This window comes from Xiphophorus couchianus, chromosome 7, assembly GCF_001444195.1.
Source record: "Xiphophorus couchianus chromosome 7, X_couchianus-1.0, whole genome shotgun sequence".
Lineage (NCBI taxonomy): Eukaryota > Metazoa > Chordata > Actinopteri > Cyprinodontiformes > Poeciliidae > Xiphophorus > Xiphophorus couchianus.
In genome coordinates this window covers 20623124-20636905 of record NC_040234.1, presented here as the reverse complement: position 1 = coordinate 20636905, position 13782 = coordinate 20623124, and the positions used below count along the sequence as shown (strand labels likewise).

General features: G+C 36.3%; 1 protein-coding gene across 1 annotated transcript in view; it reads left to right on the top strand.

Moving 5' to 3' along the window:
- Positions 1-13782, top strand: part of LOC114148366 (E3 ubiquitin-protein ligase SH3RF3-like) — a 105553-nt gene that overhangs the window by 65939 nt on the left and 25832 nt on the right. The window contains 2 exon segments of the mRNA XM_028023597.1: positions 1159-1434; positions 5930-6025. Coding sequence (XP_027879398.1) covers positions 1159-1434; positions 5930-6025 — 372 coding nt within the window.

Below are 13782 nucleotides of genomic sequence, written 5' to 3'. Positions count from 1 at the left end.
TGCTGTACTTATCAATACATAGAAATGATAAAAACAGATTTACAGAAAAGGCAACAATATAAGAAAGTTTGTCAATCATGAGCATTATATGGAAATGTATCAAAGTCTTTTCAAAACTGTATGAAAAAAAGCCCACTGTCTCTCATACCTCTCTATTTCTTTAAACTACCTACATTTACTTTTTTTCATAACATGTTTTGTTTTAAAGAGTTCCTTTATGTCAATGCTACACATATAGTCATTGAAAGAATGGTTTAAATAGTCAGATGGTGTCTGTAGTCAGATGTCCTATTCGTCTATGATCGGACAAAAGGAAAATGAGTCGCTTCTGCAAATAATTTTTTATGAATAAACACATGGAAGGAGCAGCGAGAGCTTTGTGATTAGCTTTTTAAAGTGGTCCACAAACAACATCAGATATTTTGCATTTATAGGCAACATATAACAAGTTGAGACTTTTGTAAAAGCACATATTTTCTAACCAGATAAATATTATGTTCACAACACCAGCAGTCACCTTGGTAATCTGGCTGGTCACTCCTCACTCGGGCGAACTGTAGTAGCTGTGAAATCAATGTGGACTGCCTTCTTCTCTTCTCTTGGCTTAAAGATTCAAGATGTAAAATAATCCGGGGACAGAAGGTATTTCCAGCGGAGAAATCCGACCTGTTCACCTGTTTACTTCCATGTAGCTCATTTCCATTTCCTGCGTAGCTTATCTTTGTAGCAAATGTTCTCTCCTTATCATTTTTCTGTTGCTCCCATTTAAAAGAAAACAGGCCATGATTGGCTACAAGATTGTGTTAGTAAAGACACGATGTCCTCATCCTTGAATGAAAGCGCTTCTGTTTTAGAATGCAGGATTAAATAGGCTATTTTGTTTGTGTCATAATGTACAGATTCATAGGTGTTCTGATACTAAAATGTGTTTTTTTTTCCTTTAAGTGATTTTTCTAAACAAATCAACTTCACACACTAACCTGAAAAGTTTGGATTTCAATCTGTCTCCAGGCCACTACAAAACAATTTTAATGCTATGAAGCAACATGTTGGCCATCAATACACTAAAGTAGTAAAAACACATTTACTGTCTGGTTTTGATGTCTGTTCAAGAGGTTGTTTGAATCAAAAGTATGTTTATGTGTTTATATTTTACAGAATATCCCAGCACTGCCTTGCGGTAAAGCACTCTATTCATATGAAGGCAAGGAACCAGGCGACTTACAGTTTTCCAAGGGTGATATTATCATCCTGCGGCGCAAGGTGGATGACAACTGGTACCACGGGGAGCTTAATGGTTGCCATGGCTTCTTGCCAGCTAGCTACATCCAACTGCTGCGTCCCCTGAGTCAAACTCCACCTCAGGGCAAAGCTTTGTACGACTTTGAGGTCAAAGACAAAGACCAGGATAAAGACTGCCTGGCCTTTAGCAAGGTAACACACATATGCACATATGCACACTTGACACATCCACCTGTAGGGCGATGGTATCTCATAAGACAACCAGATGAATATATGTGGCTTAGATTGATAAATCAAAGAGGACATTTTAGGGAATGATGTGCAAGATTATAGAAGCAAACATTTACCTGCAGAGTTTAACTAGGCTGGTTGATTGTTTGTTTGATGAATAATTTATTAGATATGACTCTTGTGTTTCAGAAGCCTCTTCAGAGTGAAAGAACCCGATTTCCTGGCTAGCAATTGCAATTCATACACTGTAGATTATTAAAGTGTAAAACAACCTTGTAAATTTATACATAGATCTTGAACTTTCCCAGATTGTGTCACACTAAAGCCACAACGTTGTATGCATTTAGACACCTCTAATTTCTTTCTACAAATACAAGTCTTTGAAGTGTAGTTCGGATTTGTATTTAGCTCCGCTGAGACAGTATTTTGTTAACTGCCTTTTGCTGCAGTTGCAGCTTAAAATATTTTGTGGTGAGTCCTCATCCCCATAGCATGTCGAACTGACACATTTGGCTTTTGTTCTTTGCAAAATACTCAATTTCAAGGTGTCAAATTCCAGATTAAAATTTTGTTTAAGTCATGCTTGATATATATATAGCATTTTTATAACAACTTGAGGTAACACAGTTACTTGATTGTGCCATAAAATGGCACTAAGTGTCTGGAAAACACATAATACTACCTCTATAAGTAATGGCCCATTTTTAGCTCAAACCAACCCATCATCTACTGTGCTTTCCTGCTCTTATTAAAGAGAGACATTCCATGCTATGCATTATGTTGTAATTACTTTGTTTTATTGTGGATATGGTATGTTCAGGGTGATGTGTAGGGTTACTCATATACAGGCTTTATAGCCTCTATGTAGGCCAGGAAATTCTGCTTTGTTTTTTTTTTCTGACCCGAGGATCTTTTTACACATGTTTGCTGTTCCCCTCATGTTGTGTGTCACAAAATGCGAACAGAAATAAGAAGTGCACAACTAATAGTTGTCCTTTTGAAAGACTGTGCCACCTGAAGCAGATCTCTGCATGTCCTTCAGAGTCCATCTATACCTCAAAACTCTGTTTAATAATCTGTTAGAGTTGCTTAATTATAAAAAAATATATTTTTGTCAAAGTTTTAATAAGTTTCAATATTATTGTAACTAGTATTGAACAGAATTTTGCAGTGATACGTTTGCCGTGAAGTGTTTGATATGTGAAGGAAAAATCACTAAGGAGGCAGCTGCTCTTCGCCACGCTCCAAAAGGATTTGGCTGAAGCTGATTTTAAGACAGACTTTGATGTTTTGGAGGGAGATTCTGGCAGCTGATTTACTCTGTGCTCATATTTAAATAGTTTATGTTTACATGCCAAAACTGTACCAGCCTCATAATAAGGCTTAAAAATACGGAAAAATCGTTTGGCCTGTCCAAATTTTTTGTCTATTCACTGGAATAAATAATGTTACTTAGGACTGTATAATAATATTATATATTATATTATTTGAAAAATAAGGCTATGTGCACTACCTTAAAATTGCACATCTGAAACACACATTCCAAAGGACGCCTTTAGACTAGTTGAAATGAATGTGTTGGTTCAAATGGACAAGATTAGAATAAGGGTTCTTACTTAATTTATTCACATTATATTTTTACCACACCCACAAAATGAATCCTTTTATTCTCATTCATTATTTTCTGGCAGTATAAAGTTCTTTTAAGTAAAAACGTTAAATTTAGATAGATAATTTATAGATGGTGTCATTTAGAATATTATTTGCAGTAGGATCAGATTGTATCGTTTTCTAATACCGTCGTGGGTTCCTGCGTAGAAAGCCTTGTGATGTTTTATAACTACTGTATATAATTTAGTGAATTTTGACTCTTTCTTATACATTTTTAGCATTTCTTATTTAGATTGAAGCTGCAAAAAACAGTTTTTTATTGAAATTGTGTCAAGGAAAATTCAGTCAAACAGTGATTAGTGGCTTTCAGATGTTTATATTGTTATTTTTGCTTTTTTCCCTCCAAACATAATGTGACATTTATTCCGTCAAAGTTATCCAACAAATCTGACATTGGGAAAGTAAATCTTGAGAAGGAATAAAATAAAATCAAAAAAGGGCTTGGTAAGATGTGCAGTCCTTTAATAGTATCATGTTAAATTAAGGTTCTTGAAAAGTATAACATTAAACGAATTCTGATGTGATCCTCAAAGCTTACTTTATTCCTGCTCTGTGAACAAGCTTTGTGCTCTCTGTTTTTCACATTTTAGAGATTGATGAGAAGAAACAGGTTAATAAATTATAGCATTTATTGACTCCTTTGCAGTTGAATTGAGACAATTCCTATCTAGATTAAGTGATAACAATGAGCCATCAATAGTTCACACCATTTCTCATTTTAGGGTTAAGATAATCAACAAGTTCATGACTGAATATTACATTAAGCCCATAAACTCACTCAGAGACACATGGTGTGCTATATTTGTGTTGTCATGCAGAACCATTGAGTGTGATATTGTTTTCTCAGTGTGAGAGGTAATTACTCAGAATGACTAATATACAGCCATTTAACAGCATTATCACTGCCATCCTGTAATGGCCTTACCAAGGCCTTGACGTTAGGAGAGAAAGCAGCACTATGTGGGCGTGTGTTGGGAAACAATGAATGTAATCTATTCCTGAGATTAAGTAAGCGTAAAGGGAAGATAATCAAAACCTTACAGGTTGAGATCCTACACAGTTTCCACACTGTGTACAAAAGAAGTGATTGATATCTCGACTTGATAAAAACAATATGTGTCATTGTCTTAGCTGGCAGGAGTGTTGATCTGTGTTAGATTTGTGAATAAATACCTCTTATTGTTTGAAATGCTTTGAAAAAGAAGGAGAAAATACTGAATGAGGAGTCACCTGCTCTTTATGCATATTATAATTATATTCAAGACTTTTGGGTAAATTTTCTGTGAACTGGCAAAAAGTGGTGCATTGTGGAAATTGTGCACCCCACTACACTTTTAGTACTAACAGTCAAACTCTTTGGTGGCTTCATGATGGTTCAAGATCCAAACAATGTGCTGACAAAACTCTAAATTATGCTTTCTGCTAGAAATTCCTGAAGGTGAATGTTTGGTAATCAGTTTATGACTTTAAGCTAATTTGCACTTGGATGATGCGTCTATAATCGAAGCATATATTTGTTCTAGAGTTGGTAAACACATTAAACAACAAAGCACATTCATGACTGGGACTTCCTTCTAAACAGCACAACACTAAATTTTTCCATTTTCACATTTTACCCACATATCCCTGCAGAGTTGTTAAAGGGCTGCTGACTATCTCCAGCAATCACTGGGCAGTCTGTTAGTTCATCATGCGTCAATACAGAGACTCACAGAACAGATTGCACTCTCGTATCTAAGGGCAATTTATTGAGCCCAGTACACCCAGCAGTCATGTTTTTAGGTGATGAGAGGAACCCAGAATACCCAGAAAGAACCCACACATGCATGGAGAACATGCAAACTTCATGGATAAAGACTATAGGTCAGGATTCAAGTGCAGGATCTTCTCGCTGCTAGGCAACAGTGCTACCAACTGCAGCATTGTGCAGCCATCCGAAGAAATGCAAAGCAAATTTCATGAGTATCTTCTTTAAAATGGAAAGTGAGTTGAAGGCCTCCTTACATTCCTTTGTTCAGAAGTCCATCTTTTTTTTAGACCATGACCATTTTTTAGGACTTTCTCTTCTGCTTCAAATCCAACAAAATTTCTGTTTGCTTTGAAAGAAAATCACCATCGCTGGACATTTTCCACTGGCTGTGAGGAAAACAGTGAAGGCTTGTTTGAGCATTGTTAAATGTCAGTCATACTGTGGGTATATTCTACTGGGTAAAAGGGTTAAGTGTGAATTCATCTGTCACCATCTTTTCTGCCAACCTATGCCAGAAAGCCAGACTTCAGGAAAGAACACTACAATTTAGCACAAAATTATTCTACTCTGGAAAAAAACAGTTATTCTTCAAAATTAATTTTGACATTAATTCACACCATCAATAGTTGTGTTAAAATTTTTGATTGCCTGAAATTTTAATTGCATATTATTTAATTGAAGATGATCTACTGATACAACCACCTCCTTTTACATGCCAAAACCAAAAAAAAGTTATAGCCCAGGAGATAGCACATAATAAAACATCATCTGGTTCCATCACATAGATATAAGAATGAAAAGAAAATTTGACATGAAAAAAACATCTATTGCTTTAACGTGACTTTTTTTCTAACTTTTAATGCAAATGTTGAATTTCTAATACATTAATTTTTGTATAATTAATCATTTGTAAAAGTCAGACCAGATGAGACATATTCTGAAACATATATTGTTGGTTCAATCATGGTGCGTTCCCAGTATTCAGTGTGCATGTTTGTATGTCTATATGCTATCACTCTTTTCCTTTCCCTCCAGGACGAGGTTCTGACAGTAATCAGACGCGTAGATGAGAACTGGGCAGAAGGCATGCTGGGAGACAAGATTGGCATCTTCCCCATTCTTTATGTCGAGGTAAACTGAGTCACAAAGGAGCTGTGAAAGCATCAGTAACACTGCAGCAGCACACCTGTTCCACTCTGTATTTATCATTATTTATCTGTCTGCTAAAAAAAAACACATTACTCCTGTAATCTTTGATCACACAAAACTAAATGGCCTCAGGTGGGATGTATCAGCAGTGTTTGGTTTTCTGCTAAATTTAGAAAAGTGGAACCCTAATGATTCAGATTTATCAAAAACAAGAGATGATCACCATCATCATGAATAATGAAAACAAAACTTATTTCTAACAACCTCATTAAGGCAACTGCATCTAACTCTAAAACTCTTCTGTTACCCCTAGATATGAAAGATAACACATAAGCGATTTTGATAACACTTAGAAGCTAAATGTTAGCTGGCTCTATCTGGGCCCAAACCAGTTCTCATGTGCCTTGTGGATTGTTGATGAGTTAGAATGCTGAATTGAGTCTAAGCTTTTGGCTGAAAATAAAGAATTTCAAGGTGCACAGTATCATGCTGCCTCCACCATGCTCCACAGCTACAGTATTTTTAGGTTTAGGAACTTCATCATCACTCCTTCAAACATGTTTTTTGTCATTTTGCTCAAATAGTTCCATGTTTATCTGGTCCAACCATAAAATCTTTCTTCAGAAGGCATTTACTTTATTCAGCTGGGTAAACTCAGAGCTTCATCTCAAAGGTGTTGTACTCACACATCTATGGACAGTCTTTCTGGTGATTTACCATCTTCCAGTTTGTAACAGACAAATATTTATGGCTCCTGGGTTACTCTTAAAAATCTATACCACTGAGGTAAAAGTGAATCGTGCACAAAAAGACAGTGTCCCAAGCACATAGCAGATGGTTTGCGTTTGGAACCGGCAACTTATTGAAAATCTATTGACTCTGCTTAAAAGCCAGATCCATGTCAGGAAACCAGCTAATTGACAAAACAGTGGTCAAACAGTCATAATTAACACAGAGTCTTATTGATGGCTAAATATAGAATGGTTTCTTTCCAAATTCCTAAGGAACATTTATCCAAAGATTCTTGGGGGTCTATGTAAATATTTGAGCATGTATGCTTAATTTAGACCATGTATAAATAGGATAAAACTAGCATTGAATTAAAACTTGTGCAGCCAATTATAATTGAATGTTTTATAATTCATCCATCTTGGAAAAAGAACATTTCTACTGCATCATTAAAAGCCCCGAATTGATATGGCATTCATGCCAACGACGAGTGTATGTAAATTACTGTCACTGCATGCGCTAAGAAATGTTTTAATGTATGCTTCTTAGTCAGAATGTTAAATTGAGGCATCTAAAACTAAACCGTAATCTAAATGCAACCAAATGCAATTAGTCCACAAAATGCAAATAACATTAGCAAATGCTGTTTGACATTTTGCAGTTATAGAGCTTTTCCTAAAAGGATGTCTTCACTGTAAATGGATAAAAAACGTGTAAAACCTGAAAGCCTTTTACCTTCTCTCTTCACCCCATGCCTGTCAAGAGAGAAATATAGTTTACGTTAATCCATGAGCAACTGAAGAAATATCATTCACGGTTTGAAGCCGGATCTCATTTAAGGCTCTTAAGCAGTATTAAAATGATGCTGGTGAAAAATGTGTTTTCTTCTTTTCTCTCCCCATCAACACAAATGAGGAAAAATGCTGACTTTCCCCAACCCTGTCAAAAGGAAGTAATGTAAACTTTAGAACTGATTGACAATACAGTCAAAGGGGAAATGTTTTAGTCTGTTTGATTTCTATCTAGTGTCTGGGGGTCATTCCCAGTGAACTGATGCATAAAGCAGTATTTTCATAAAATCTAATAAAGTAGTAATTCTGTATTGAAGCTTTTCCTTTAGAAATACAAAAAAAAGTCACACTTTAAATTACAGTATAATGAAGATGCAAAGAAAATCCCAGTTTTGAGCTCTTAAATGTCACAGTCATTTGAACAAACTTCTTAATCTTTGTTGGATTGCTGCTGACTCTGACTTAGGATCTGGACCACCCAGTCAAGTATCCCAAATTTAGCTGGTTGACCAAACTACTCTCTCAGCGATTAAGCTATGGTTGGAGCAAGGTTGGGACTAACTCACACAGACACACAAGGGATCCCATTAAATGGAGATGCATCAATAATTTAGACCTCTCCATCACTGTGACACAGCAGGGGTGCAGGGGTCTGTGTTAGGATTCGTATGTGTGTATGTAGTAAGAAGCTAATGAAGGAGCTCAGCTGGAACCTCTCCTGATGTGCATGTAAATGCAACGTATCATGTTATTATCTGTGTTAATATTTTATACACTTGCCAAAATAAGAGGATAAGTTTCTGTTATGGCTGGCAATTTGGGAACATTATCCTGAATTGCAGTAAAACTGGGAAAGAAAAAGCAAAAGGTTGTCTGTCAGAGAAATGTTTCTCAAACTGGGTGGTGATATGCCAAACCAGGACACAACAATATACAACACTGCATGGGAAATAACTGCAATGATTTTCTCTTCACCGGGCACACAAAGAAAATACAGCAAAACATCATAAGTTTTGGCTCTCTAGCTGCACTGTAGTTGGAAACAGTGACAGCATCTCAAAAGTTTTTTATACAAAATTAACAGTTTGCTTTTTTGTGAATTTGATTCACAAATGAGTATTTTAAACATCTAAAATAAATTGAGTGATAAGATTAACATATACAATTTCTAGAGTTTAATAAAAAAAACTTATGTTCTTAAATTAAAATGCTTTTAAAGGTCTATAAACCTGTGCCATCTGTGGTAGATTTTTTTCTTATTTTGCCGTTATATGTCCATTGCCTTATTTTACACAGCCAACCAATAACTCATTATGAAGTTTGACTTAACCTACGTTAGGTTAAGTCAAGTAGGTTGACTTGACTTAACAAGTCAACCTACTTGTTAAATCAAGTAACAAGTAGGTTGACCCCTACCGATGCTGAAACAAAATAAAAAGCTCACTGAATTCTTTTGGAACTTGTAAAATAAACATAGGCTGCAACAAAAAAGATCTATTACCGTAGTCTTCTTTTACCAGGTTTATACTTATGTGTTTTGTTTTGTTTTTTTATCTGGTCAGCTGCAACTCTTTTAACATAAACTGAATATGAATATAAATACTAAAGTATACACAGCATTTTGAGGAAAACCTGGTTTTATACTCAAATACTTAAAGGGAACTGCTGCCAGGTGCCAATACACTGCTTTTCTAGTCATCATTATAAAGTGGGACAAGCACTGAAATTGTCAGTTGTTACCCAGATTGGAGATCAACATTATAGTTTGCACAACCTGCAATACAGCAAGCTGTTCACAGGAAAGTATGCTGACATTTTTTTTATCATGTCTGTATTATGCCTCAGTTGCTTCAACAAATTTTGCTATGTTAAAACTGATGAAAGGTCTCAATTGCTATACCACATAGAACTATTTCCTTTTTGTTCTTACGCGAATGGTTGTTTAATTGCAGAAATGTGACCCTTGTTTTCTTCTATAATAGCTCACAGTTTATTTATATGTATTCTGTTGACCAGCCCAGCCACACACATGGACAACTGATGCTTTTTGATGTGTTTCTTGTGGTAATCCTCTGCGTTAGGTTACCTCATTTGACAGTGCAAAGGTTGCATTGAAATTAGATGCAGTGCCAGTAACCATCTTCAAATGAACCAAAGCTATTTGAAACATGAGATGCCCAAAACAGCTGCAAAGCTGTGAGCATGTCTAACGTGGACTAAACGATGCATGTAGACAGTGTCGGAATTATCCCTTATTATTTCTGGTAAGAGCGCATACTGTAAAAATAATTACTGTATGAAGACACATTGAAAGCTTCTGTAATGGTAGGTAGCCCTGTGTCTTATCTTACCTGTAGACACAAACACGAAGGGGTAAGGAGGAGAGGACAGTAATGAATTAAATTATCCAGCTGCAGGCTTTGTTCAATTGAATTTGAGATTACTTTGATTTAGTTATGAGAGTAGGTGGATATATTGAGTGTGAACTTGGTTTGAGTTCAGGGTGTCCCAGTTTAATGCACGTGTAAAGGTATAGCTGTGTCTGCTGGACCTGGTGTTTGGGTAGGACCTACCTATTTATTCTACACATTTTTATATCATTGGAAAACATTAAGAATGATTGTGTCATGTTTGTCCTCCTACAGAAACCATATTAAAACAAAAAATATATTTCCCACATTCCCATCTTTTTCAAATTTCAAACATTTTTTGAAAAAGCTCCAGAGAACCACTAAGGCAGCCCTAAAGAGCCGCATGCGGCTCTGGAGCCGAAGGTTGCCGACCCTTGGGGTAGGTGTAGTGAGTGGGTTGATTCTGTGGTATAAGTTTAGGAGATCTGTAAAGTAGCAAGGTTAGCGTAGGTGGGTTTGTGTTCAGTGGCTGTGGTTTTTCGGATGATTCATCCTGACTGGAAATTAGCTTGGGACATGCTTGCTTGGTTTTGTTTTCCCTTTGATGTGGACTCATATTGCATGAACTCAGGTCTTAGTTCTTTGTGCAATAGCCTGTAAAAATATTTATATTAAGTTTTGTCATGTTGCAACTGTGGAATTTTAGGGGGATTGGGTCTTACGTGATGAACATACGTTATTGTCGAACTTTGAGGTGGAAGGATATCTATTTTAGATGTTTTTTATAAATTAAAATTGTAAAGTTTTACCATAAATTTACTTAAGTCAACATTTCTTGTAGTTAGAATTGTTGTTCATTTGGGCTATATTGATCAACTTTGCACATGTTCAGAGTCAACTATTCAAGTCTTGCCACATACTCTGAATAGGATTGAAAATCTGGACTTTGACTGGGACATTCTAGTGATTGATTGCTTTATATTAAATCTGCTGCAGCTCAGGTTGTATGCTCAGGTGTATCCTTCTTGAACGTTTGCTCTAGTTTTCTTTAAGAGTTCTCCTGTACTTTTTCCTACAAAAAAATGCAATGTCAAAGAATGATAATGCCACCACCAGGTTTTATTGTGGGAATGATGTTTTCAGGAGGACATGTTCAACACATTTCCCCTTATAAGTCTTGTTTGGCAAACTGTGAACAAGACTTATCACTTTTTTTTATATTAGATTTATTGCCCCTCCTAGAAAGACCTGATTCATGGAGTTGGAAGATCTGCAGTTGCGCCATACTTTTTCGCTAAACTCAACAGTGCTCTTTGAGATGTTCAAAGCTTGGGATATTGTTTTATATCCTAATCTTGTTTCAGACCTCTTCATAGCTTTATCCTTGACCTGTCTGCTTTGTCTTTGAATAAACATCTCAGGCTGTCACAGAGCTGCTGGATGTATACTGTGATTAAAATACACAGATCAAGTGGTACCAATACTTTTTTCAAGGTAGTGGATCTGTTCAGGAAGGAGATTGTTTGCAAAAGCGTGCGTGTTTGTTGCTGGATTTTCCTTTTCTTAGCATATCAGCTCATCGGCTCATCACAGTATTACGTTGAGATAACACTCAACACATAAATCGGTGCATCTTGCTCAACACATAGAAAAGGATTACCTTGGATTATTTATTCAGCAGGAAGAACCACGTAAAAATCTCTCTCTCACACATACTCCTTCATGTGCTTTGCACCATAACAGGCACATCAGTAGCTAGAGAAAGACTGACACATCAGTGATTTGTGTGTGTGTGAGGGGGAAATGCAGGGGTGCATGTGTGCTTGCAACATACTTACTGGATGCATTAGGGGATTCAAACTGGATTGTAAGTTACTCTAAAAGATCACGTGTGGCCTCATTGACCTTTGTGTGTGCGTGTGGGGGTGTCTGATGTGGTTTACATGCGTGTGTGTGTAGGGGTGTTTGTGTTAGCCTCATGAGAGTTACATCTCAGTTATATCTGCAACGTCAATCCATCATGCTCATTACCATATGATTTGGCTTTGATTAGCATTTCTATTAATATGGAAATACAACATCACCAACACTGAACCTAGACGAGACAGCCTTTTACACTGCCTCTTACTCGTACGTACACCCCGCACACACACACCTGATAATAAAAATTGAAGAAAACTCTTGACTTGCTCTCAAGGGATTGTTCAGGGGTTTAAAGACTGGTAAGCAGACATGATTGGAATGTAAAGTTGTTGTGGTATTAAAGTTCTTTTTGCTGGCTTGTTATTTATAGCTTAAATTCTCAGTGAGTCTATGTGAAATAAACTTAATATAAGAGTAAGACATCTAAAAGGTCACACTTAAGCTGAATATTAAATTCAAGTACGGATATAGCTTTTGCACACGTTAGGTGTGACTTGACATACATACAAAGTGTACATTTGTAATAAGTGTATAACTTGTATAAAATGTATAACTTTTGTGTACCATTTTAGTTCATGTAGCACCTTGAACTTCAGAGTGCATTTCACCTTAAAGGTGTTTTAAAAACTGTTAGAGAACTAATGAGATGTAGTTGCAATCACCTCTTTGAATAAATAGATTGCATGTTACAAAAAACGTCAACATTACATAAAAATCCCAGCTTGTTGAAGCTATTTTAAATGTGCATTGATGTTGAAGCACAGCAAATTATAGTCATGTTTTCCTATTGAAATTAGGAGTTATTTTTACCCCCTATATCGTGAGCCCCTATCTGAACAGTAGAGTCACTGTTCTCTACTGTGACCTTGGATTATTTATCCAGCATAAATACCTGCAAAATTCAGAAGGTCCACTCTGCTGTGAAGTGCATGAACGTATTTTCCAATTATTTGACATTTTTGAATTAGAAACCTTTTTAATTGGTTTTACACAATATTGTAATTTTCTTACACACTGGGTTTTATTTAGCTGTTAAAAAGTCAAACTAATAGAAACAAACACATAAGACATCTTCAAATAGATTCTAATTTATCGAGATTCAACTGTGTGACAGTAAGCCTTTAATGTGAGTTACTAAAAATAGTGTTACAATATACGTAACGATTTACTAAAGATAGACCTATATGTGCATCTATAACATTTGATCTCTTTTTCTCAGTCTCCAACTTCAAAAAATACGCTTCTTTTGCAGAAAATGAAGTCATGTGAACAGACATCTCTCTAGGGCTTAGGCCCATATACGAGATTTTCAAGAGCCTTCTGGCCACTTGGAAAACGTATCTACATGCTTACACTTCCTGCTCATAACCTCTGGAAACCTATGTGGGCAGAAACAGAACAAAAGAGTGTGAAAACTGAGAAGCAGCAAGATGTTTTACTGCTTCAGGTGTTGTGAAGATCCTGTTTCATCTTCTTCTATTTTATCTGGTTTTGTTTGTTTATGCTGTGACTTCCTTCAGCAATTAATAGTGGCCTCTCATGAAGTCCGGGCAAATGGTAGATTATTAAATTTTACCCTTTTTCCTCATGCATACAGGTGGCTTCACCATCTGTATTTTGTTTCATATGTATTTGCTGTTACCTGGCTGCTGTGAACATTAATAGTGTGTGTGTGTGAGAGGGGGAAATGCAAGGATCCATGTGTGTACCCTTGCAAGATTCTTTCGTTTAAAAACAGTTGCCTGTGCAAATAATTTCTGCTAAAATGCGGGAATTGATTTTGACCTGTGTGTAAGGACGCTACACCACAGCAGCCAAGGCTAGTCATGGCAAATGACTATTATGTTGTAAGATTTAACAGCTGCCAACAAGAACAAGCCAGTAAAGGTCAGATTAATACTCTTGTGTATGTTGGAGATGTGCATGACCCACTCAGGTTTGACAC